The sequence below is a fragment of the Rattus norvegicus genome, chromosome 19 (assembly GCF_021556685.1).
Source record: "Rattus norvegicus strain SHRSP/BbbUtx chromosome 19, alternate assembly SHRSP_T2T, whole genome shotgun sequence".
NCBI classification, from domain to species: domain Eukaryota; kingdom Metazoa; phylum Chordata; class Mammalia; order Rodentia; family Muridae; genus Rattus; species Rattus norvegicus.
Genome location: NC_141552.1, coordinates 27,064,564 through 27,089,405, shown reverse-complemented (window position 1 = coordinate 27,089,405; position 24,842 = coordinate 27,064,564). Strand labels below are relative to the sequence as shown.

General features: G+C 42.3%; 3 protein-coding genes across 5 annotated transcripts in view; 1 reads left to right on the top strand and 2 right to left on the bottom strand.

Moving 5' to 3' along the window:
* LOC147999291 (uncharacterized) overlaps positions 1 to 24,842 on the top strand; it is a 166,504-nt gene that overhangs the window by 79,778 nt on the left and 61,884 nt on the right. The window lies entirely within an intron of this gene.
* On the bottom strand, positions 5,266 to 9,250 carry LOC147999295 (disks large homolog 5-like). Of its 2 annotated transcripts, none has more exons than XM_087596522.1 (6): positions 9,094 to 9,250; positions 7,900 to 8,059; positions 7,289 to 7,432; positions 6,489 to 6,655; positions 5,709 to 5,769; positions 5,266 to 5,543 (listed from the first exon to the last, which is right to left on the bottom strand). In XM_087596522.1, exons 1-6 carry the CDS (start codon positions 9,218 to 9,220, stop codon positions 5,435 to 5,437), a joined length of 768 nt encoding a protein of 255 aa, XP_087452648.1. In that variant the 5' UTR covers positions 9,221 to 9,250; the 3' UTR covers positions 5,266 to 5,434. The 2 variants fall into 2 exon arrangements, with proteins under 2 accessions (XP_087452648.1, XP_087452649.1); XM_087596523.1 differs by having other exon boundaries at positions 5,275 to 5,543; positions 5,664 to 5,769.
* On the bottom strand, positions 19,706 to 23,691 carry LOC147999294 (disks large homolog 5-like). Of its 2 annotated transcripts, none has more exons than XM_087596521.1 (6): positions 23,535 to 23,691; positions 22,341 to 22,500; positions 21,729 to 21,872; positions 20,929 to 21,095; positions 20,104 to 20,209; positions 19,706 to 19,983 (listed from the first exon to the last, which is right to left on the bottom strand). In XM_087596521.1, the coding sequence occupies exons 1-5, from the start codon at positions 23,659 to 23,661 to the stop codon at positions 20,145 to 20,147; spliced, it is 663 nt and encodes a 220-aa protein (XP_087452647.1). In that variant the 5' UTR covers positions 23,662 to 23,691; the 3' UTR covers positions 19,706 to 19,983; positions 20,104 to 20,144. The 2 variants fall into 2 exon arrangements, with proteins under 2 accessions (XP_087452647.1, XP_087452646.1); XM_087596520.1 differs by having other exon boundaries at positions 20,149 to 20,209.

The following is a 24,842-nucleotide window of genomic DNA, read 5'->3' as shown; positions in this document are numbered from 1 at the left end:
AATGGTGACTTCTTGCCATAAAGTATATGAAAATAGGGAGGTGACTTTATGTGTGTCAAGTATCAGTAGTCTCCTGGGTGGTTTTGGTCCCCGGTTGACTGTATGCAACAGTTTCAAAAGCCCAGGAATGATGTTCCTTGGGATTCCCATGGTGATGAACACAGACATGACAGAAAAAGACCAGAATACACAGGATAGTACTTGACTTATGTAATAGAGAGAACATTACTAAGTTATGTTACAAAATATTTGATCACACTGTGATCTCCCTGAATGTATTATTTAATGAAAAACTATTGTGTGGTATAGCATCGCCAGGGCACAGACATTTAATGCAAGAGCTCTTTGTTTACTGTGAACATGGACTTTATTACTGTTCAGCTCACCTACCTCACACCTTTACTGCAAAGCTAAAGGGCACTTAGGTCTAGAGCAGATCAAGGCACAACTTGATAGGAAATTAAGATAACTAGGGCAATGGAAAGTCTTTGAGTTGAAGGATTTTTAAGAAAGCGTGCAGAGGGAGCTACAATGCTCTTCTTCTGGGGGAACAGTGAATTAGGAAGGACAGTTGGGAGCTTCACTTAAATACAGCATCTGACTCCTGAGACTTCATTGGTAAAATTGATGTCTGGAAATTTTGTGTTGTAAAACAACACATTGGCTCTGCAGCTTTTGGCAATGCCCATGGACAGAGAGATCACAGCAGCTGGGGACAATCTGAAAGGAAATCAGGTTTTCTTAAGTCACCTGAGAAGTCCTCAAGGAGACAGGAAAGAATGGGTAGCACCATAAGAGAAGGCTTTAGGATCTCGTACTGTGCTACTCAAGATGCCTTGAAAATAGAAGCAGAAAATGTAAAACTAAATGACTTCCAGGAATTAGCTCATTTCTGTTTATGATTATTTCATATTGGCACTTTATACTTGATTTTTTTTAATTTAAAACAAGATGCTTTGGTTTTAATTCAAGGCTCTCTTGGAATCACAAAACCCTTACAACCCCTGTATGTCACCTGACATCTAACACTATGGGGCTCGAGATTCTACTTTTAAATGCATCACCATCGAGAGCTTCCATTTAACCAGCAGGTGTCCATGCCAGGCAGACACTGAGCAGGTTGTATGTTCTGTTAATCTCCACAACAACCCAATTCAGCAGAAACACGTCCATTTTACAGGTGAAGAAACCACAGCTCAAAGCAAATGAGTATCAGGGTCCCCTCAGTCTCACTGTCTGTCACTCAGACCCACATCCTTCTCTGTAAAGGGAAGCCATGGGCCTGATGTGGCTGTGCAAGCTGACTCTGCTGAGATGATCAATGCTATTCTTGACCCTGGGAGAATTTAAGACAAGGTGACCCACAGACTCCTGGGGTAGTTTCTGCGTCTGGGTCCTAAGGTAGGACACAGTATCCCTTGCCATGGGTCTCTACTCACATGAGGAGTCTGCTCCCATGTGTCAGCTTCTATGGCAGTGGCTCAAATCACTCCTAATGATGTAACCCTTTAATACAGCTCTTCATGCTGTGGTGACCCCCACCACAAAAATTATTCCATTGCTACTTCATAACTAATATTGCTACTCTTATAAGTTATAATATCTGATATAAATTTGTGAGTGGTTGCACCCCACAGGTTGAGAAACATTGCTTTATATATATATACATATATATATATATATATATATATGTATATATATATTTGGAGAAGCCTTCATCTGAGGAGGACCTGATGCAGGTGTGAGAGCAGAGACACCCTGACGTAGTGACAAGTTTAGGAGGCCCAAGGCTGCTTGGCTTAATGGCAACAGAGATTCCTGGCTGAAGGCACAATCTGAAATCACTGTCCCCAGGACATTTCTTACCTCAGTTTTCCCCCATTACACGGTGTGTCTGCTTGGACATGTCTGTCCAGGAATCCAGTCCCCGTCGTCTCTGATACAGACAGAATGCTAAAGGTGAGAATGCTTTCCCTCTGTTCGCCCCAGTCACTTCTATAGAAGTGAGTTCAAATCCCCTGTGGGTAAATGTGTGTCTCACATAGTGTGTGAGACTTGAAATTCATCCATTTGAGTTGACAAAAACCAACTCTCACTTCAGATTTATAGCTAACCAACACTTAGTTTCAGGAGAATGAAGAAGCTGGCCAGGCCTGCAGAGTCAGATCCCCTCCCTGCCTGGGACAATCCCACCCACTGCAGACTTCAGCTTCACCCAGCAGCTGTTATCAGAAAATCTGACCTTAAGGTTCTGAAGTCCACATATGCACAAACCCTAACGTTGTTAGATGGCGGATATGGGGTTTTTCTCCCATTTAAAATCATTCAGGCCTCTTCTCTCCCCTGAGATGCACTCTGTTCTCTCAGGTCTGTTGGTCCTGGAAGGACCTCGGTTCAACTGAAGGCCTGGGAGGGAGGGGGAGGACCGTTTGTTGTAGGAATGAGCATGGATCAAGAATGTAGCCCCACTGTGACTGGGCAACTAAGCTCCAGAAAATCTTTCCCAGTCACAGACCTGGGTCATGTGGGAGCCTACACTGTTTCATAAGAAGAGCTGGTTGCTTTCTCCTGGAAGAAGCACTTGGGGGTTGATTGTCACTTCTGAACCTTCTGTTCTAAGTCACTTCTCAGAAGGGGCACTTTGCTCTGACTTCTCCATGGGACCTACACAGCACTGGGAGTGGAGGATCCTATGGAGTTGCAGCTCTGAGCTGGGAGGGGTAGCTCTCACACTATCTTGAAGAAGCCTGTTTTCACAGCTGATCTGGACCTGAGGAACAGGTGCTTTTAAAGAAGCATGTGAAAGCATCTCCTGCAGGAGAGCTCACTATACAGGGAAAGTCACACAGGATAGGGAAAAGTGGCTTCCCAACTTCCCCAGGGCACTCAAACCAGGGAGGATTGTTGAATTTGTTGGTTGTCTATTGTTATATCCCCCATTTATTTCTAATTTTGTCAGTTTAGGTATTGTCTCTCTGGTGTATAATTTGTTTGAGGAAGAGGTTGTCTCTCTGATGGACCTTCTCAACAAAAAAAAAAAAAAAAAAAAAAAAAAAAAAAAAAAAAGGAACCAAAAAAAAAAAAAAAGCAAGCAAGCAAACAAACAAACAAACAAAAAACCAACACACAGCTCGTGGTTCCCTTGACTCTTTGTATTTTTCTCTTTGTTTGTAATTATTGATTTGATTTGAGCCTTGAATTAACTTCCTGCTGTCAAATCCTATCAGACACTCTATAAGATGAGGCTTTGCCTCACCTTGTAAAAGTAGCATGTAATAAATGAAGCTTTTGCTGCTCTCTCCAGTGGGGATGACATCACAATCTCACTGCAAACCATGCACAGCCCTGTTTAGGCTTTATTAAAGTAGCCACCATTTCATTGCTCCCTGCAAGGTGCCATGGGGCAGTAGTAACATGAGTCTGCATGCACCTCGACAGTTTCTACTATGGACCCTTCCCTATACATACACACACACACACACACACACACACACACACACACACACACACACTTTACTGACATGGTGCACATTCTTTGCACACCAAAAATAAAGTGAGCAATAATGAAAACAGATCAATAATGGAATCAATGGAGGGAGCTGTGGGGAAGCTGGGGCTTAGAGTTACTTAAAGGCCCTATGCAGGCTCTCCTTTTGTTGGGGGAGAAATTTCAAGTGCAATGTCGTTCTTTATTTTTTTTTTCTCTAAAGCACAGAGGGCTAGGGTAGATCAGAGGGCTTTGAGAATGTTCGGCAAGTACAGTCACACTGAATTAAATCCTAGGGCTGGAACCCTATTAATCTTCTACAAAGTTACAGAGCAGCCTGGATGAAGACTCTCAGCTGAAAATGTGGACATCTCAAGACAGGCACTGGACAATGGCTGACAGACTTGACTGAAGACTGGAAATGTTTTGCTATCTCATAGGAAAAGAAGGCCCCTCATACCACATTGTACTCTAAGGACAGTTTATTCAGGTTAGGCATGACATGAACTATTGTCTAAGGTCACAGATGTCAGCACAAAGTATCCAAGGTGTTGTATGCCAATGGTAGCATCAACAGAACAAAGCACACAGTGTCATGAAGACATAAATCATGAGTATGTGTAGCAAGACCCAGGCCTCTTCCAGGTTCTTAGATAGTAACTGAGAACCTCAAATACGGTAGTGATGTGATAGTGTGGGGTGAATCTAGTTACAACTAGCTTCTATATTGACACAGATGATTCTTTTTGTGTCATGTTCAGCTTATAATGAATGACTAGACCTAAGCATGAGAATAACCAAATACTACATTGCTTCTCTAGCTGCTGAGCTTTTAAAGCCCTGGGGTGACAGCAAGTTTTTGTGGACATTCTGGATTGCTCCTTCTGTACTTTAACTCTGTGAGTCACCTCCACTCTCAGTAAGTTAGTTCAATTCCATAAATTGGAAATCAGTCACCTGGAAAAAATATATTCTCAATATGATCCCAGTTTGGCCATGGAAAAAGGGTAGCTTGAACTGCCCAACCTAGGTTCTGGGCCTGCACAGGCCTGCTCTCCAAAAGAAACCTGTGTTCACAGCTATAGGAAGCATTCACTATGTATGCTCTTGAGGTTTCTCCCTAAACTGCTTAGATTAAGATACGTTTCTTGCTATCAATAGAACACAATATGCCAAGCTGGCTTACAGGATCTAGTTTCTATTCTGTATTTTATCAGATGTGCATAATACATATGGTCATCATTGATAACAGGTGAAAGATCTGCTCTAATATGAAAACTAAGTGGTGCTGGAGGATGATCCTGACCCACAATGAGCAGTGGGAACACCAGAGCTCTGTAGGGATGCCTGGCAAGCTAACACATTGAGCATGTACGGCTCAGTAAGTTCCCTGTGAATACACATCTCCTGAGATCTCTCTATTTAATCATAGGTGATCTTGTCCACCTAATACAGCACCTCCTGTGGAATAACAAAAGCCACCTGCAGGAGCTGTGGTGATGACTCACAGGGTAGAGCATCTGCTGCTCTCTCAGAAGAACCACAAGGACCCTAACATTTGGGTAAAGCATGTCAGTGATTACATCATAAAGTGTGTGTCCGAGAAACAGCCACATTATCCACACAAAAGACACTGTCACACTGGGTACACCTTGGTGACTTTGAATTCACTTATTAGCCCAGGCTCCATGGAACATGCAGAGATCCATCTGTAGCTGTCAGTTCTAGGTCCACAGGAAGGGACAGAACCCTTGAGTAAGAAAGATGGTCTTAAGAGTCAAGAGATAGAATTCAATTTTTATTCATAACAAATACATTTTTACAACAAAACAGGATTAAAATGAATAAAAATATTTAAAAATATTTTAAAGTAAAAATAGTAACAAGAACATATAAATATGAAACAACAAAAAGAAAACTTCAATTAAAATCATAACAAAAATATTTCTAAAAGCATATTCTTAACGAACATTTAGAAGCACAGACGTATTGCTGTTTCTCCTCTAGCACACATAATGAAAGGCGGTCCCCCAAGTTGTCTCTCAAGTGCTGTTTTCTGAAGAAGAAAGTGAGTAAGACCTCAATCAGTCAGGCTGGCTTAGTGTTATATAAATTTAGGGTCTCTAAGAAATGACAAATTAACGCAGAGGATGAATACTCATCCAAAAAATGTTACCATTCAGGATGTTGGTCATCAGGGACTCCTGAGAAAGCAACTTACTCTTCAGGAAGCTCTCTTACTGGTGTGTGTCCAATTCCAGCTCGCTTGCACTTTCTGAGACCTGGGAGAGGAAGGCAGTTTTTCAGACACTGATTTGGTGGGGAAATGCAAGCCAGCTGTCAGAATGCTGCCTTCTACCACCTCAGTTCTATTGGACGGTCGACATGGACCTTTTAACTGATATCATTGTTGCCTACTCTGCAGGCAGGGCAAAATCTCCAGCAAGCCTCACAGTAATGTGGGCTGCCAATAGGGGACCCAGACTTATACCAGTGCAAACCAAGAACAGGGCAATGGCAAGAGACCTCATCGGGTTGCAGGAAGAAAGGAGATGTCCATATGTCGCCAAGGATAAAGCCAATGACAAGTACTAATTTGACATTTGCACTTGGTTCTTATCACAAAGGTGCTTCCTACACAAGAGGTCACATGACCACAGAGTGTCAATTGTTCAAGAACCAAGAAATTGTTCAAAACTCTACATAGGATACAATCTATCACATGGATATGCAATAATGAGATATGTTATTCATCTGTCACCATTTCTAGACTGCAGCTTCAAAAACAGCAGCAAAATATGCTTGCACAATAATTCAGTTTCTGAAAAGTGGTTAACTTCCTAGAATACTTGTGCATAGGCAGAGCAATGAACAATTCCATTACATGAGGTGGTTGGCTGGTTGTGAGTGTAAATTAGAAAGGTGGTAAGAGAAGCAAAGATGTATCAAATTGGCAAATTTTATCAGATATTGTTAAGCTAACACATCTGCTCGTCCCTACCTGATAATGCTGGTTCTGGCCGTTGATGGTCTTTATCTTTCTTGTTGAAGTCAACCAAATATTTCTGGTTCAGTGCACAATCAAGATGTACCTCCTTGTTCTCCTGCTTCAGTGGGACCAACTTCTTCCTACATGTGTTCTCCATCAGGAGCTGGCGGAGCAGGTTTCTGGAAATACAGTCTGCATAGTAAGATCATGCTGGCCCTTTCTCCCATTCCTACTCCCAAGTCCCACTAACTATACCAGGTCCCAGATACCCATGAAGACTTAATAAAATGCATCTTGATACATATAAGGCTGCTGCACAAACCATAAAGAGTTAATTCGGGGAAGAATAAATTGTTTGCTTGGCCTGACACCAATTAGTGTCCACACCTCTGAGAAAGAACATGGATCTACAACTATCCATGAAAGCACAATGCCTGGGGCCAACATCAATTAGTAGTGGGCCAACACCTTCAAAGGAGGTCAGTAGAACCAAGAGAAGGTCATGCTAACCATGTGGTCTACCCACGGAGTTTTGTAAAACCTGGTGTGACACCATAGGTCCAGGGCAGCCTAATAAACTTCTGCTGACTTCAATCAGTACTGTTCTCTCTAGAGTCTTCTGAAGATGCCTAGACAATCCTGGGATGAGGAACAGTCTTTTATGGAACTGAAAACTGAGTCCTAATGACCCTGGAACACTGATGGGTAAATAGCACAAGAGATAGAACCAGAGCTGAAGACCGTCCAATACAGAACAAAGAAAGTCAGAAATGGCCATTCCACAAGTGATAGCCTTTCTGACCAGGACTTACCTAGAGAAGGTAATCTCCTTCTTCAGCTTATGGTTGTTCTCATGGACCTCAGTGTTCTCCATCTCTAAGTTGTGCAGAATTGACATGACCGCCTCCTCCATTCTCTCCAGGTCTTCATAATATGGATTTGGCCTGAAGTGTGGCCTGGCCCCAAATGATAGAATACAATGAACATCGGCATTTAGGAATATATGAACTGGGGTGGGTCCTATATTACCCCAGGCTGCTGCCTGGATCTTCCAGCACTCAGTCCCCTGCCTAGCAAGTACAGAGACTCACCATAAACTCACTGCAATTACAATCTTGCAAAGCCACCAGCTGTCAAGGGCTTTGCAAATGCACACTGGGAACTCACTCTCCCTGAATTTGTCCCTGAATTCTTCATTCAGACCACAAGTTCTGCTTTTAAATAAATGGAAGCAGATGAGTCCATTTTCCATCTTGCTCCTCAGGAAGGGTCAGGTTCTGAATCTCGACTATATGGGAGGTGAGGTTTAGCACAGGGTGGTTAGGGAGGCACAGCTTTCTAGAACCCAAAACCTTAACAGGATAAGAAAAAGGTGACCTTGCAGACCCAGGAATGAAACAAGAGCATTTGGAGCAATTCATACCTGTTCTTCATAGATCTCTCTGTCAGAAACCTCAGGCGATCTCTCAGGTCATTTCTCTCCTCGGTAATGAGCTGCAGCTCTTTAATCAGCCTCTCCTTTTCCTTCATGGCCTGATTCTTGCTTAGGTCAGTGCCAGGGGATGATGTTTCTCTCCCAGCGTCTGTAGGTAGAAGAACACAAGTTAACCTGCATGGGGAGTATGCATAGAGTGTTCATAGACCTCAGTGAGGCCTAAACAGGAGAACAAGCCAGGAACCCAGTGTCACTGCTAGGCGATTGGTCTATGCTTAAGAGGCCTCCTCAGGGGATCTCAGTTCTCCCACTACTCTATAGACACCAAGAGATGTAAGCAGCCAGGTGTTCCCTATTCCGGACATCACGTGCTTACATGTACCATGGTGATGGCTTCTCCAGGATTATTGTCAGCTGAACAGGGTACAGCTTGGTTTCAGGACCCTCACCCCTGTGGCTTCAGAACTTAGATGATAAATTCACCATCCACAAAACTTGAGTGATTGGAGACACTCAGATGTCCTACCCTGATACTCTAAGGCAACAACTTTGGATTTAAAATGCATTTCCAAGGGAGGATATGTTCAATAGACTTATCAGTGTCCCTATGTGAAATACCAAATGCCCTAGAAGTGCGAATAGGTTACAGGCTGAATCTTGGTCTACACGTTCCACATAGTTTTGGTATTGTAGAAAAATGTTTGTAACATACAACCTCTAATGTATAAAGCAAACGATGACCCTGCCAGTTAGAAGAAATCAGAGAAGGTCTAAGAACATAAGGTTATTGCCTGGAGCACAATCTCTCCCTGTTACTACTGTCAGATACCCACTGTATTTAAAGAAGCAATGATAGTGAAATACATTGCTGCCCTGTCTAAACTCAGAAAAGGTGGACCCTCCATGACCACTGATGGTGTTATTATATCAATGTAACAGAGCAAATGAACTGAAAAGTAAAGACCAGAAGTTCACAGTATGAAAGCATTGGCCTTACCATATCCTCCCAGTGGGGATGGGGAAACTAAAGTTCTGAAATCCTTGACTTTAAGGAATTGTGATATTCATGGAAATTCAATTCCTTTTCAGATGCTGCAGTTGTTGTGGCCCATTGCTAGAAAGGTCAGCTTAAACCTGCAGCCCCCCTGGCAGGAAGCTCAAAATACACTGCCCAGAACTTACTCCACATTCCCCAGAAGTGCTGTCTTTCTCCATCATTACTTTGAGACGAAAGGCCAGACTCCTTCACTCTAGTCTCTCCAGAATCGACGTTCCCCCTCCCAAAAAGCTTGCGAAGACGGGAAAACATGTCTTAGCTTGTAACCGCCAGACTCAGACTGAGAGAAACTAGGGCACTGGTTGTCACTACAACACTAGTGACATCACAGAGGATGCCAGAACTCTCTAGGAGACAATAGAATGTCCAAGAAGGGACAGCTGATGTCATGGGGAGCAGACTTTGCCTCCTGCTAATGTTCTCCCTGTACTGAGCATAAGCAGAGGTGCCCTTTCCAGGAGCCTTTCCTGGGGCAGAGCCACTGAGCATCTCTTGCTTCCAAAGCCAAATTTTCCTCAAGGCTTGATTATAAAAAACCTTAGTAATTCCTATGCATCTAAATGAATGTTTCCTTTCAAATCTTTCCCAAAAAATGTCTCATCAAATTGTCCTCCTTCACCAATGTTAGCCATTAAAACTTCCTGAGATTTCACACCAGCTTGAATATGCAGTCAAAAGTTCTCCTGTCTCATTCTGTACAGGTGCTTTATATCACATCAAGAAATAGTCTGCATGGTGGGTTACAACACGGGCGTGTGTTAGGGGAACACTCATGAAGTCATGTGCTTAGCAATCGACAATTGCCAGAATATTCCTTAGGAGAAAGAGTTGAAGTCTTTATGGTGCTAGGAAAAGTGTGGAGACCAGTTGGCAGAGGAAAGTACAATATTGGGACCACGAGTAAAGGGAACCCTTGCTGCTTGTGGGGTTCTCTTCTCTTTACCAATGTTGCCAAAGGAGCATGCTCACAGGCCTGAGTAAGATACATCATGTGCTTCTATCAGAAAAATAAAATAGTCAAGAGATATAGGGGATGCACATAAACGGCTAAATGGTGCTTATCCATTAAGTGGATAGAGCAAGGTCCCAGCACCTGTACACTGGGAAATGGCCACCCCACCAAACACAAAACCATCTATCATAGTAAATAATGAATACTTTATAGAATGCACACATTAACACTGATAGATCACTTCCGTAGTTCAAATTTTGGGGGCAAATTCATATAGCAACTTATATAGCAAAAAATAAGAAAGAAAGAGAAGAGAAAAAGTCAAAACAAAAAGCTCAAGCTTCTCTCTCATATGAAGATTGCAGGAAGTGTTATATGGTAGTCAGTTCTGATTAGGCCATTTTAGATAGAACAGTGCATAGTGACCCTTAATGTGATGGGCCCTATATAAAGATTTTTGCAATATTGGAATTTTAACAAACCTCATCCAGAACATACAGAAGAGGCAAGGATGTGATCACCATGTCCTTGCTCTCTATCAGGGTATTTTTCTGCGTCCTTGATTGTCAGGCATCTAACAGCAACAATCTGAAATAGCTGATAGACATGGGAAAACGTGGCTAAAACTATAGTTGTGGGTTACACACCTCAACTGTCAAAGGCTAATGCTGTCCTCACAGTCCTTGGAGGCCACTCTTGTAAGCCTATGTATTGGAAAGTGGAAAGAGGTTCATCTGAGCTCAGAGTGAACCTGGCCAGCCAGGGAGAGGGCAACATGTGATACTTGAGATCCTGTCTAAAACCAGCACTGAAACCCACACTTCATTCAAAGCATCATCTACTAATTCTCGATTATCTACCATTCTCTCCCTACCAGCCGTTCAGTTTGGAATGGTAGAAAAAAAACTGGAACTGATCTTTCTATTCTAAGGACCTTGATCTCTCTTTCCTTAGGTCCACATTAAGAGTGCATACAAATGGATACCACCATCTGAACATCTTAGTATTTTCTACTCTGTATATGTAGCATAATACTGTGCCTATGACAATCAAGCGTCCTTGAGTGTTGTTGCCCCATCAAGAAGTGTGAAGAACTGAGGCCAATCCTCAGGGATCCTTTCGAGGGATTAGAAGAATGCCATCAGAGATACTCCACTTCTTTGTCCTTAGATTAAATCAAGTTGACACAATGTGAACCTGGTGGGCTATTTAACCATGCAGCTTTCTCCCAACCCCACCTTTCTGAGTTCAGTCCATGGCAGAATTCATTCCCCACCACCATAGATATTTCTTTGTATATTTCCACAAGAGCCAGGTTTCTTTCTCTTTTCTTAAATAGAATTAGTTGTAGTCAATCAACTGCTGCCCTATGGGAGAAATGATTAGTATCTATTGTATCTTACCGCACTGTATTTGTGTATACAAGTACGCTATTGGAAATCCAGCATTACTGAGGGATTGGAAACCAGCACTGTGGCCTTACCTTTCTGTGCCTAGTCCTGGCTCACAGGCAGCAGGGGGCAGACCTTGAGTTCCTCTTCAGGGACAGAGTGATGTTGAAAGGGCACTGAGCAGGCAGAGAAACACAGCTGAGGCAGTTCCTTTCAGTTATCAAACACATCATCTCCTTCCCATCTTAAGGGCTACTGCTGAGGTCTTGCCCCCGTACCTACCTTAATAGCAGCAAATTTGTTACACAGCAGCCAGCTCTTTCCTATTGTTCTGTAATATGCCTCCACATCATGGATGCCAAGAAACAAAATAAGGAAAACAAAAAAATCTGACATTGAACTGTGTGGTGCTGGTCACATACCCTGTTATGTTCTGTATGTTATGAGGTTTGTTAATTTTAACAAGTTCCCCAACTATGAGTTTCACGTAGGACCCATTAGAATCCAGGAAAATAAGAACAATTATGTGTAAAATGGCCTGAGTCAGGGCCATAGATAGCAGCATTTCCAGCACTTGTGCGTGAGCCCATGTGGATCTTGCAATGAGCTGGGCCATAGCAATGTCCAGTACACAGTTGTGAGCTGTTGCTCTGGTTGAACTGTATTGGTGTGTGCATTCAATGAACTACACCTATTTAAATGAATTCAGTGTTGGTGTGGTTTGAATCCAGACCCCTTGACACCAAATCTTCCCTTCAGCAGCTTTTAGGAGAAGAAGCTAAGGTCAGGAGTGGTGACATATTGCCATAATTTATGTGACAAGAGGGATGGTGAATGGTCCCTTGTGATAAGAATCAAGGTTTCTTCTGTGGTACTTAGGTCTATACTGGCCGTGTGCAACAGCTTCAAGAACCCATTTCTGATTTCCCTTGGGATTCCCTTGATGATGCACTCAGACAGGATTGGAAACAACCAAAATAGTAGTCAGACTTGATTTAAAAAGTGTAGGGAACACTGCAAACTCATGTTTCAGGATATTTGATTACATTGTAAGCCCCATGATTTTGTTATTTACTTGAAAGAAAATATATGTCTGGTGGTGGAGGTCAGCACTAACACAGACATTTACCTCTAGAGCTTGTTGGTTTTTATTGATAGAGAAACTGCATAGAATTGCTATAGGGACCTGTGTCTTAGGTCTGTTTCCCTAGTATATCCTCTACATCTCTCATGATGGTGATCCCCTTTCTGGCTAAATGTATGTCTGTACACTGGGGAATTGAGTTTAGTGACGTGCAAATATTATTTAAACGTATATGTCAAATGTTCTCATTTTGTTAATTTTTGTGGTTTTTATTGGCTTCTTTTGATTGACTGTCATAGTTTTATTAAGATATTTCCTGTTTCCTCTGGTATTTTATCCTTCCCTTCAAACTAAAGTAATCCTTTTAGGATCCTCTACAGAGCTGTCTTACTGGTTATACACATTGTGTTAAATTTATGTATACTATGCCCTAATCAGCACAGTAGCTGGGCAGCTGCCTGCCCTCCATGGTATCAGATACTTTCCAAACAATACCGCTCAACTCTTACTGACTGTGTAGCATCTTGGCTGCTCTTTGTTCCCCTTGGACACCCCTCAGGACCAGGCTCTCCTCTCCCTTAACCATGGCTGTTGTACTCTTCCTCTCTCCTCTCCATCACACATTTTCTTCCTTTATTCTCTGGCAGCTTCTTCCTCCTTCTTCCCTCCTCATGATCCTCTCTAGTAAAGCCCTCAAAGCTCCCCTCCCCCATCTCTCTGCTGTGCAGCTGTTGGCTGTTGGCTTCTTTATAATCACAGTTAACTGGGAGCAGGGTCAGCTTCTTTGGGGTTAACCAGTCTTGAGTTCCACAAATTACCATTAAATACAAGCAGAATTAGACCAATATACTTCAGGGATTTCTTTAGTTTTGTTTTGGTGTCAGTTTTCTTTTACCTTTTCACTTTCTATTTTATTTTCGGTTATTTTTTTTATTAATTGGTTATTTTATTTATTTATATTTCAAATGTTTTCCCGCTCTCCAGACTCCCCTCATCAAATCTTACATCCCATTTCTGCTCAGCTTTGCCTATATGACAGTGTTCCCCCACCCACACATACCCATTCCCACCTCACACCTCTAGGATCTCCTTTTGGTGGGGCAACAGGCCTCAGGGTAGTCAATGGCCTCCTACCACATGGATGCCACGTAAGTCACTCCTCTTCTACACAGTTACCTAGAACCATAGACCCATCCTTGTATACACTTTGGCTGGTAGTTTTGTCCCTAGGAGCTGGGGGATTGGTGACAGAGGGTCTGGTTAGATATTAAAGACCAATGGTTGCTGCTTTCTCCTCTTTTTCTGGTTGTAGGTGAAATTATGTTTGTGTGCTTCTCTCTCTTTTTTTAAAAATTATTGTGAGGTGATTAATTTCTTGGTTTTTTTTTCCTTGGGTATAGTTTAGCTCATTGTCTTGGAGTTTTCCTCCTATTGTCCTCGGTTATGCTTTCTTAAAGAAAAAATATTGTTTAAATTTGTATTTGTCATAAAATGTCTTGGTTTCTCCATTCGTGGTGATTGCGAATTATGCTGGGAATAAGAACCTGGGTCTGCATTACATCTGTCCAGGATTTTTGGCTTTTTGAGTCTCCGTTGAGCAGTCTGGTGTAATTCAGATAGGTCTGAATTCATTTGTTACTGGATATTTATACCTTACCCCGTATAATATTCTTTCTTTTATCTGTGCATTTAGTGTTTTAATTATTATGTGAATGGAGGAAATTTTTCTGGTTAAATTAATTTGCGTTCTGTAGGCTTGCTGTACCTTTATGGCCTTTTATTTCTTTACCTTATGGAAGTTTTCTGCTATGATTTGTTGAAGATGTTTACTGGACCTATGAACTGGAAATCTCAATTCTCTTCTATGTCTCTTATCCTTATGTTTGGACTTTTAATTGTGTCCTGAAATCCATGGATGTTTGAATTCAATAAAGCATAGATATTTATCTGAGATGGGTGTTTTGTGCTTTGTTGGTGACCTCCTTGACCCCAACTCTTCCATTTAGTAGCATGTTGGATAATGAGACATGGTCAGGAATGGTGACTTCTTGCCATAAAGTATATGAAAATAGGGAGGTGACTTTATGTGTGTCAAGTATCAGTAGTCTCCTGGGTGGTTTTGGTCCCCGGTTGACTGTATGCAACAGTTTCAAAAGCCCAGGAATGATGTTCCTTGGGATTCCCATGGTGATGAACACAGACATGACAGAAAAAGACCAGAATACACAGGATAGTACTTGACTTATGTAATAGAGAGAACATTACTAAGTTATGTTACAAAATATTTGATCACACTGTGATCTCCCTGAATGTATTATTTAATGAAAAACTATTGTGTGGTATAGCATCGCCAGGGCACAGACATTTAATGCAAGAGCTCTTTGTTTACTGTGAACATGGACTTTATTACTGTTCAGCTCACCTACCTCACACCTTTACTGCAAAGCTAAAGGGCACTTAGGTCTAGAGCAGATCAAGGCACAACTTGATAGGAAATTAAGATAACTAGGGCAATGGAAAGTCTTTGAGTTGAAGGATTTTTAAGAAAGCGTGCAGAGGGAGCTACAATGCTCTTCTTCTGGGGGAACAGTGAATTAGGAAGGACAGTTGGGAGCTTCACTTAAATACAGCATCTGACTCCTGAGACTTCATTGGTAAAATTGATGTCTGGAAATTTTGTGTTGTAAAACAACACATTGGCTCTGCAGCTTTTGGCAATGCCCATGGACAGAGAGATCACAGCAGCTGGGGACAATCTGAAAGGAAATCAGGTTTTCTTAAGTCACCTGAGAAGTCCTCAAGGAGACAGGAAAGAATGGGTAGCACCATAAGAGAAGGCTTTAGGATCTCGTACTGTGCTACTCAAGATGCCTTGAAAATAGAAGCAGAAAATGTAAAACTAAATGACTTCCAGGAATTAGCTCATTTCTGTTTATGATTATTTCATATTGGCACTTTATACTTGATTTTTTTTAATTTAAAACAAGATGCTTTGGTTTTAATTCAAGGCTCTCTTGGAATCACAAAACCCTTACAACCCCTGTATGTCACCTGACATCTAACACTATGGGGCTCGAGATTCTACTTTTAAATGCATCACCATCGAGAGCTTCCATTTAACCAGCAGGTGTCCATGCCAGGCAGACACTGAGCAGGTTGTATGTTCTGTTAATCTCCACAACAACCCAATTCAGCAGAAACACGTCCATTTTACAGGTGAAGAAACCACAGCTCAAAGCAAATGAGTATCAGGGTCCCCTCAGTCTCACTGTCTGTCACTCAGACCCACATCCTTCTCTGTAAAGGGAAGCCATGGGCCTGATGTGGCTGTGCAAGCTGACTCTGCTGAGATGATCAATGCTATTCTTGACCCTGGGAGAATTTAAGACAAGGTGACCCACAGACTCCTGGGGTAGTTTCTGCGTCTGGGTCCTAAGGTAGGACACAGTATCCCTTGCCATGGGTCTCTACTCACATGAGGAGTCTGCTCCCATGTGTCAGCTTCTATGGCAGTGGCTCAAATCACTCCTAATGATGTAACCCTTTAATACAGCTCTTCATGCTGTGGTGACCCCCACCACAAAAATTATTCCATTGCTACTTCATAACTAATATTGCTACTCTTATAAGTTATAATATCTGATATAAATTTGTGAGTGGTTGCACCCCACAGGTTGAGAAACATTGCTTTATATATATATATATATATATATATATATATATATATATATATATATATATGTATATATATATTTGGAGAAGCCTTCATCTGAGGAGGACCTGATGCAGGTGTGAGAGCAGAGACACCCTGACGTAGTGACAAGTTTAGGAGGCCCAAGGCTGCTTGGCTTAATGGCAACAGAGATTCCTGGCTGAAGGCACAATCTGAAATCACTGTCCCCAGGACATTTCTTACCTCAGTTTTCCCCCATTACACGGTGTGTCTGCTTGGACATGTCTGTCCAGGAATCCAGTCCCCGTCGTCTCTGATACAGACAGAATGCTAAAGGTGAGAATGCTTTCCCTCTGTTCGCCCCAGTCACTTCTATAGAAGTGAGTTCAAATCCCCTGTGGGTAAATGTGTGTCTCACATAGTGTGTGAGACTTGAAATTCATCCATTTGAGTTGACAAAAACCAACTCTCACTTCAGATTTATAGCTGACCAACACTTAGTTTCAGGAGAATGAAGAAGCTGGCCAGGCCTGCAGAGTCAGATCCCCTCCCTGCCTGGGACAATCCCACCCACTGCAGACTTCAGCTTCACCCAGCAGCTGTTATCAGAAAATCTGACCTTAAGGTTCTGAAGTCCACATATGCACAAACCCTAACGTTGTTAGATGGCGGATATGGGGTTTTTCTCCCATTTAAAATCATTCAGGCCTCTTCTCTCCCCTGAGATGCACTCTGTTCTCTCAGGTCTGTTGGTCCTGGAAGGACCTCGGTTCAACTGAAGGCCTGGGAGGGAGGGGGAGGACCGTTTGTTGTAGAATGATCATGGATCAAGAATGTAGCCCCACTGTGACTGGGCAACTAAGCTCCAGAAAATCTTTCCCAGTCACAGACCTGGGTCATGTGGGAGCCTACACTGTTTCATAAGAAGAGCTGGTTGCTTTCTCCTGGAAGAAGCACTTGGGGGTTGATTGTCACTTCTGAACCTTCTGTTCTAAGTCACTTCTCAGAAGGGGCACTTTGCTCTGACTTCTCCATGGGACCTACACAGCACTGGGAGTGGAGGATCCTATGGAGTTGCAGCTCTGAGCTGGGAGGGGTAGCTCTCACACTATCTTGAAGAAGCCTGTTTTCACAGCTGATCTGGACCTGAGGAACAGGTGCTTTTAAAGAAGCATGTGAAAGCATCTCCTGCAGGAGAGCTCACTATACAGGGAAAGTCACACAGGATAGGGAAAAGTGGCTTCCCAACTTCCCCAGGGCACTCAAACCAGGGAGGATTGTTGAATTTGTTGGTTGTCTATTGTTATATCCCCCATTTATTTCTAATTTTGTCAGTTTAGGTATTGTCTCTCTGGTGTATAATTTGTTTGAGGAAGAGGTTGTCTCTCTGATGGACCTTCTCAACAAAAAAAAAAAAAAAAAAAAAAAAAAAAAAAGAAAAAGGAACCAAAAAAAAAAAAAAAGCAAGCAAGCAAACAAACAAACAAAAAACCAACACACAGCTCGTGGTTCCCTTGACTCTTTGTATTTTTCTCTTTGTTTGTAATTATTGATTTGATTTGAGCCTTGAATTAACTTCCTGCTGTCAAATCCTATCAGACACTCTATAAGATGAGGCTTTGCCTCACCTTGTAAAAGTAGCATGTAATAAATGAAGCTTTTGCTGCTCTCTCCAGTGGGGATGACATCACAATCTCACTGCAAACCATGCACAGCCCTGTTTAGGCTTTATTAAAGTAGCCACCATTTCAGTGCTCCCTGCAAGGTGCCATGGGGCAGTAGTAACATGAGTCTGCATGCACCTCGACAGTTTCTACTATGGACCCTTCCCTATACATACACACACACACACACACACACACACACACACACACACACACACACTTTACTGACATGGTGCACATTCTTTGCACACCAAAAATAAAGTGAGCAATAATGAAAACAGATCAATAATGGAATCAATGGAGGGAGCTGTGGGGAAGCTGGGGCTTAGAGTTACTTAAAGGCCCTATGCAGGCTCTCCTTTTGTTGGGGGAGAAATTTCAAGTGCAATGTCGTTCTTTATTTTTTTTTTCTCTAAAGCACAGAGGGCTAGGGTAGATCAGAGGGCTTTGAGAATGTTCGGCAAGTACAGTCACACTGAATTAAATCCTAGGGCTGGAACCCTATTAATCTTCTACAAAGTTACAGAGCAGCCTGGATGAAGACTCTCAGCTGAAAATGTGGACATCTCAAGACAGGCACTGGACAATGGCTGACAGACTTGACTGAAGACTGGAAATGTTTTGCTATCTCATAGGAAAAGAAGGCCCCTCATACCACATTGTACTCTAAGGACAGTTTATTCAGGTTAGGCATGACATGAACTATTGTCTAAGGTCACAGATGTCAGCACAAAGTATCCAAGGTGTTGTATGCCAATGGTAGCATCAACAGAACAAAGCACACAGTGTCATGAAGACATAAATCATGAGTATGTGTAGCAAGACCCAGGCCTCTTCCAGGTTCTTAGATAGTAACTGAGAACCTCAAATACGGTAGTGATGTGATAGTGTGGGGTGAATCTAGTTACAACTAGCTTCTATATTGACACAGATGATTCTTTTTGTGTCATGTTCAGCTTATAATGAATGACTGGACCTAAGCATGAGAATAACCAAATACTACATTGCTTCTCTAGCTGCTGAGCTTTTAAAGCCCTGGGGTGACAGCAAGTTTTTGTGGACATTCTGGATTGCTCCTTCTGTACTTTAACTCTGTGAGTCACCTCCACTCTCAGTAAGTTAGTTCAATTCCATAAATTGGAAATCAGTCACCTGGAAAAAATATATTCTCAATATGATCCCAGTTTGGCCATGGAAAAAGGGTAGCTTGAACTGCCCAACCTAGGTTCTGGGCCTGCACAGGCCTGCTCTCCAAAAGAAACCTGTGTTCACAGCTATAGGAAGCATTCACTATGTATGCTCTTGAGGTTTCTCCCTAAACTGCTTAGATTAAGATACGTTTCTTGCTATCAATAGAACACAATATGCCAAGCTGGCTTACAGGATCTAGTTTCTATTCTGTATTTTATCAGATGTGCATAATACATATGGTCATCATTGATAACAGGTGAAAGATCTGCTCTAATATGAAAACTAAGTGGTGCTGGAGGATGATCCTGACCCACAATGAGCAGTGGGAACACCAGAGCTCTGTAGGGATGCCTGGCAAGCTAACACATTGAGCATGTACGGCTCAGTAAGTTCCCTGTGAATACACATCTCCTGAGATCTCTCTATTTAATCATAGGTGATCTTGTCCACCTAATACAGCACCTCCTGTGGAATAACAAAAGCCACCTGCAGGAGCTGTGGTGATGACTCACAGGGTAGAGCATCTGCTGCTCTCTCAGAAGAACCACAAGGACCCTAACATTTGGGTAAAGCATGTCAGTGATTACATCATAAAGTGTGTGTCCGAGAAACAGCCACATTATCCACACAAAAGACACTGTCACACTGGGTACACCTTGGTGACTTTGAATTCACTTATTAGCCCAGACTCTATGGAACATGCAGAGATCCATCTGTAGCTGTCAGTTCTAGGTCCACAGGAAGGGACAGAACCCTTGAGTAAGAAAGATGGTCTTAAGAGTCAAGAGATAGAATTCAATTTTTATTCATAACAAATACATTTTTACAACAAAACAGGATTAAAATGAATAAAAATATTTAAAAATATTTTAAAGTAAAAATAGTAACAAGAACATATAAATATGAAACAACAAAAAGAAAACTTCAATTAAAATCATAACAAAAATATTTCTAAAAGCATATTCTTAACGAACATTTAGAAGCACAGACGTATTGCTGTTTCTCCTCTAGCACACATAATGAAAGGCGGTCCCCCAAGTTGTCTCTCAAGTGCTGTTTTCTGAAGAAGAAAGTGAGTAAGACCTCAATCAGTCAGGCTGGCTTAGTGTTATATAAATTTAGGGTCTCTAAGAAATGACAAATTAACGCAGAGGATGAATACTCATCCAAAAAATGTTACCATTCAGGATGTTGGTCATCAGGGACTCCTGAGAAAGCAACTTACTCTTCAGGAAGCTCTCTTACTGGTGTGTGTCCAATTCCAGCTCGCTTGCACTTTCTGAGACCTGGGAGAGGAAGGCAGTTTTTCAGACACTGATTTGGTGTTGAAAAGCAAGCCAGCTGTCAGAATGCTGCCTTCTACCACCTCAGTTCTATTGGACGGTCGACATGGACCTTTTAACTGATATCATTGTTGCCTACTCTGCAGGCAGGGCAAAATCTCCAGCAAGCCTCACAGTAATGTGGGCTGCCAATAGGGGACCCAGACTTATACCAGTGCAAACCAAGAACAGGGCAATGGCAAGAGACCTCATCGGGTTGCAGGAAGAAAGGAGATGTCCATATGTCGCCAAGGATAAAGCCAATGACAAGTACTAATTTGACATTTGCACTTGGTTCTTATCACAAAGGTGCTTCCTACACAAGAGGTCACATGACCACAGAGTGTCAATTGTTCAAGAACCAAGAAATTGTTCAAAACTCTACATAGGATACAATCTATCACATGGATATGCAATAATGAGATATGTTATTCATCTGTCACCATTTCTAGACTGCAGCTTCAAAAACAGCAGCAAAATATGCTTGCACAATAATTCAGTTTCTGAAAAGTGGTTAACTTCCTAGAATACTTGTGCATAGGCAGAGCAATGAACAATTCCATTACATGAGGTGGTTGGCTGGTTGTGAGTGTAAATTAGAAAGGTGGTAAGAGAAGCAAAGATGTATCAAATTGGCAAATTTTATCAGATATTGTTAAGCTAACACATCTGCTCGTCCCTACCTGATAATGCTGGTTCTGGCCGTTGATGGTCTTTATCTTTCTTGTTGAAGTCAACCAAATATTTCTGGTTCAGTGCACAATCAAGATGTACCTCCTTGTTCTCCTGCTTCAGTGGGACCAACTTCTTCCTACATGTGTTCTCCATCAGGAGCTGGCGGAGCAGGTTTCTGGAAATACAGTCTGCATAGTAAGATCATGCTGGCCCTTTCTCCCATTCCTACTCCCAAGTCCCACTAACTATACCAGGTCCCAGATACCCATGAAGACTTAATAAAATGCATCTTGATACATATAAGGCTGCTGCACAAACCATAAAGAGTTAATTCGGGGAAGAATAAATTGTTTGCTTGGCCTGACACCAATTAGTGTCCACACCTCTGAGAAAGAACATGGATCTACAACTATCCATGAAAGCACAATGCATGGAGCCAACATCAATTAGTAGTGGGCCAACACCTTCAAAGGAGGTCAGTAGAACCAAGAGAAGGTCATGCTAACCATGTGGTCTACCCACTGAGTTTTGTAAAACCTGGTGTGACACCATAGGTCCAGGGCAGCCTAATAACCTTCTGCTGACTTCAATCAGTACTGTTCTCTCTAGAGTCTTCTGAAGATGCCTAGACAATCCTGGGATGAGGAACAGTCTTTTATGGAACTGAAAACTGAGTCCTAATGACCCTGGAACACTGATGGGTAAATAGCACAAGAGATAGAACCAGAGCTGAAGACCGTCCAATACAGAACAAAGAAAGTCAGAAATGGCCATTCCACAAGTGATAGCCTTTCTGACCAGGACTTACCTAGAGAAGGTAATCTCCTTCTTCAGCTTATGGTTGTTCTCATGGACCTCAGTGTTCTCCATCTCTAAGTTGTGCAGAATTGACATGACCGCCTCCTCCATTCTCTCCAGGTCTTCATAATATGGATTTGGCCTGAAGTGTGGCCTGGCCCCAAATGATAGAATACAGTGAACATCGGCATTTAGGAATATATGAACTCAGGGTGGGTCCTATATTACCCCAGGCTGCTGCCTGGATCTTCCAGCACTCAGTCCCCTGCCTAGCAAGTACAGAGACTCACCATAAACTCACTGCAATTACAATCTTGCAAAGCCACCAGCTGTCAAGGGCTTTGCAAATGCACACTGGGAACTCACTCTCCCTGAATTTGTCCCTGAATTCTTCATTCAGACCACAAGTTCTGCTTTTAAATAAATGGAAGCAGATGAGTCCATTTTCCATCTTGCTCCTCAGGAAGGGTCAGGTTCTGAATCTCCACTATATGGGAGGTGAGGTTTAGCACAGGGTGGTTAGGGAGGCACAGCTTTCTAGAACCCAAAACCTTAACAGGATAAGAAAAAGGTGACCTTGCAGACCCAGGAATGAAACAAGAGCATTTGGAGCGATTCATACCTGTTCTTCATAGATCTCTCTGTCAGAAACCTCAGGCGATCTCTCAGGTCATTTCTCTCCTCGGTAATGAGCTGCAGCTCTTTAATCAGCCTCTCCTTTTCCTTCATGGCCTGATTCTTGCTTAGGTCAGTGCCAGGGGATGATGTTTCTCTCCCAGCGTCTGTAGGTAGAAGAACACAAGTTAACCTGCATGGGGAGAATGCATAGAGTGTTCATAGACCTCAGTGAGGCCTAAACAGGAGAACAAGCCAGGAACCCAGTGTCACTGCTAGGCGATTGGTCTATGCTTAAGAGGCCTCCTCAGGAGATCTCAGTTCTCCCACTACTCTATAGACACCAAGAGATGTAAGCAGCCAGGTGTTCCCTATTCCGGACATCACGTGCTTACATGTACCATGGTGATGGCTTCTCCAGGATTATTGTCAGCTGAACAGGGTACAGCTTGGTTTCAGGACCCTCACCCCTGTGGCTTCAGAACTTAGATGATAAATTCACCATCCACAAAACTTGAGTGATTGGAGACACTCAGATGTCCTACCCTGATACTCTAAGGCAACAACTTTGGATTTAAAATGCATTTCCAAGGGAGGATATGTTCAATAGACTTATCAGTGTCCCTATGTGAAATACCAAATGCCCTAGAAGTGCGAATAGGTTACAGGCTGAATCTTGGTCTACACGTTCCACATAGTTTTGGTATTGTAGAAAAATGTTTGTAACATACAACCTCTAATGTATAAAGCAAACGATGACCCTGCCAGTTAGAAGAAATCAGAGAAGGTCTAAGAACATAAGGTTATTGCCTGGAGCACAATCTCTCCCTGTTACTACTGTCAGATACCCACTGTATTTAAAGAAGCAATGATAGTGAAATACATTGCTGCCCTGTCTAAACTCAGAAAAGGTGGACCCTCCATGACCACTGATGGTGTTATTATATCAATGTAACAGAGCAAATGAACTGAAAAGTAAAGACCAGAAGTTCACAGTATGAAAGCATTGGCCTTACCATATCCTCCCAGTGGGGATGGGGAAACTAAAGTTCTGAAATCCTTGACTTTAAGGAATTGTGATATTCGTGGAAATTCAATTCCTTTTCAGATGCTCCCGTTGCTGTGGCCCATTGCTAGAAAGGTCAGCTTAAACCTGCAGCCCCCCTGGCAGGAAGCTCAAAATACACTGCCCAGAACTTACTCCACATTCCCCAGAAGTGCTGTCTTTCTCCATCATTACTTTGAGACGAAAGGCCAGACTCCTTCACTCTAGTCTCTCCAGAATCGACGTTCCCCCTCCCAAAAAGCTTGCGAAGACGGGAAAACATGTCTTAGCTTGTAACCGCCAGACTCAGACTGAGAGAAACTAGGGCACTGGTTGTCACTACAACACTAGTGACATCACAGAGGATGCCAGAACTCTCTAGGAGACAATAGAATGTCCAAGAAGGGACAGCTGATGTCATGGGGAGCAGACTTTGCCTCCTGCTAATGTTCTCCCTGTACTGAGCATAAGCAGAGGTGCCCTTTCCAGGAGCCTTTCCTGGGGCAGAGCCACTGAGCATCTCTTGCTTCCAAAGCCAAATTTTCCTCAAGGCTTGATTATAAAAAACCTTAGTAATTCCTATGCATCTAAATGAATGTTTCCTTTCAAATCTTTCCCAAAAAATGTCTCATCAAATTGTCCTCCTTCACCAATGTTAGCCATTAAAACTTCCTGAGATTTCACACCAGCTTGAATATGCAGTCAAAAGTTCTCCTGTCTCATTCTGTACAGGTGCTTTATATCACATCAAGAAATAGTCTGCATGGTGGGTTACAACACGGGCGTGTGTTAGGGGAACACTCATGAAGTCATGTGCTTAGCAATCGACAATTGCCAGAATATTCCTTAGGAGAAAGAGTTGAAGTCTTTATGATGCTAGGAAAAGTGTGGAGACCAGTTGGCAGAGGAAAGTACAATATTGGGACCACGAGTAAAGGGAACCCTTGCTGCTTGTGGGGTTCTCTTCTCTTTACCAATGTTGCCAAAGGAGCATGCTCACAGGCCTGAGTAAGATACATCATGTGCTTTTATCAGAAAAATAAAATAGTCAAGAGATATAGGGGATGCACATAAACGGCTAAATGGTGCTTATCCTTTAAGTGGATAGAGCAAGGTCCCAGCACCTGTACACTGGGAAATGGCCACCCCACCAAACACAAAACCATCTATCATAGTAAATAATGAATACTTTATAGAATGCACACATTAACACTGATAGATCACTTCCGTAGTTCAAATTTTGGGGGCAAATTCATATAGCAACTTATATAGCAAAAAATAAGAAAGAAAGAGAAGAGAAAAAGTCAAAACAAAAAGCTCAAGCTTCTCTCTCATATGAAGATTGCAGGAAGTGTTATATGGTAGTCAGTTCTGATTAGGCCATTTTAGATAGAACAGTGCATAGTGACCCTTAATGTGATGGGCCCTATATAAAGATTTTTGCAATATTGGAATTTTAACAAA

Bases quoted from the DNA above. Each gene is read 5' to 3' on its own strand.
- LOC147999295 (XM_087596522.1), bottom strand. From the start codon at position 9,220: ATGTTTTCCCGTCTTCGCAAGCTTTTTGGGAGGGGGAACGTCGATTCT. The intron at 6,656-7,288 runs GTAAGTCCTGGT...CTGTATTTCCAG, and splicing joins AAGGAGATTACCTTCTCTAG to AAACCTGCTCCGCCAGCTCC. The intron at 5,544-5,708 runs GTAAGTTGCTTT...TTTCTTCTTCAG, and splicing joins GTAAGAGAGCTTCCTGAAGA to AAAACAGCACTTGAGAGACA.
- LOC147999294 (XM_087596520.1), bottom strand. From the start codon at position 23,661: ATGTTTTCCCGTCTTCGCAAGCTTTTTGGGAGGGGGAACGTCGATTCT. The intron at 21,873-22,340 runs GTATGAATCGCT...ATTTGGGGCCAG, and splicing joins GAGAGATCTATGAAGAACAG to GCCACACTTCAGGCCAAATC. The intron at 20,210-20,928 runs GTAGGGACGAGC...TTCCTCTCCCAG, and splicing joins GCCAGAACCAGCATTATCAG to GTCTCAGAAAGTGCAAGCGA.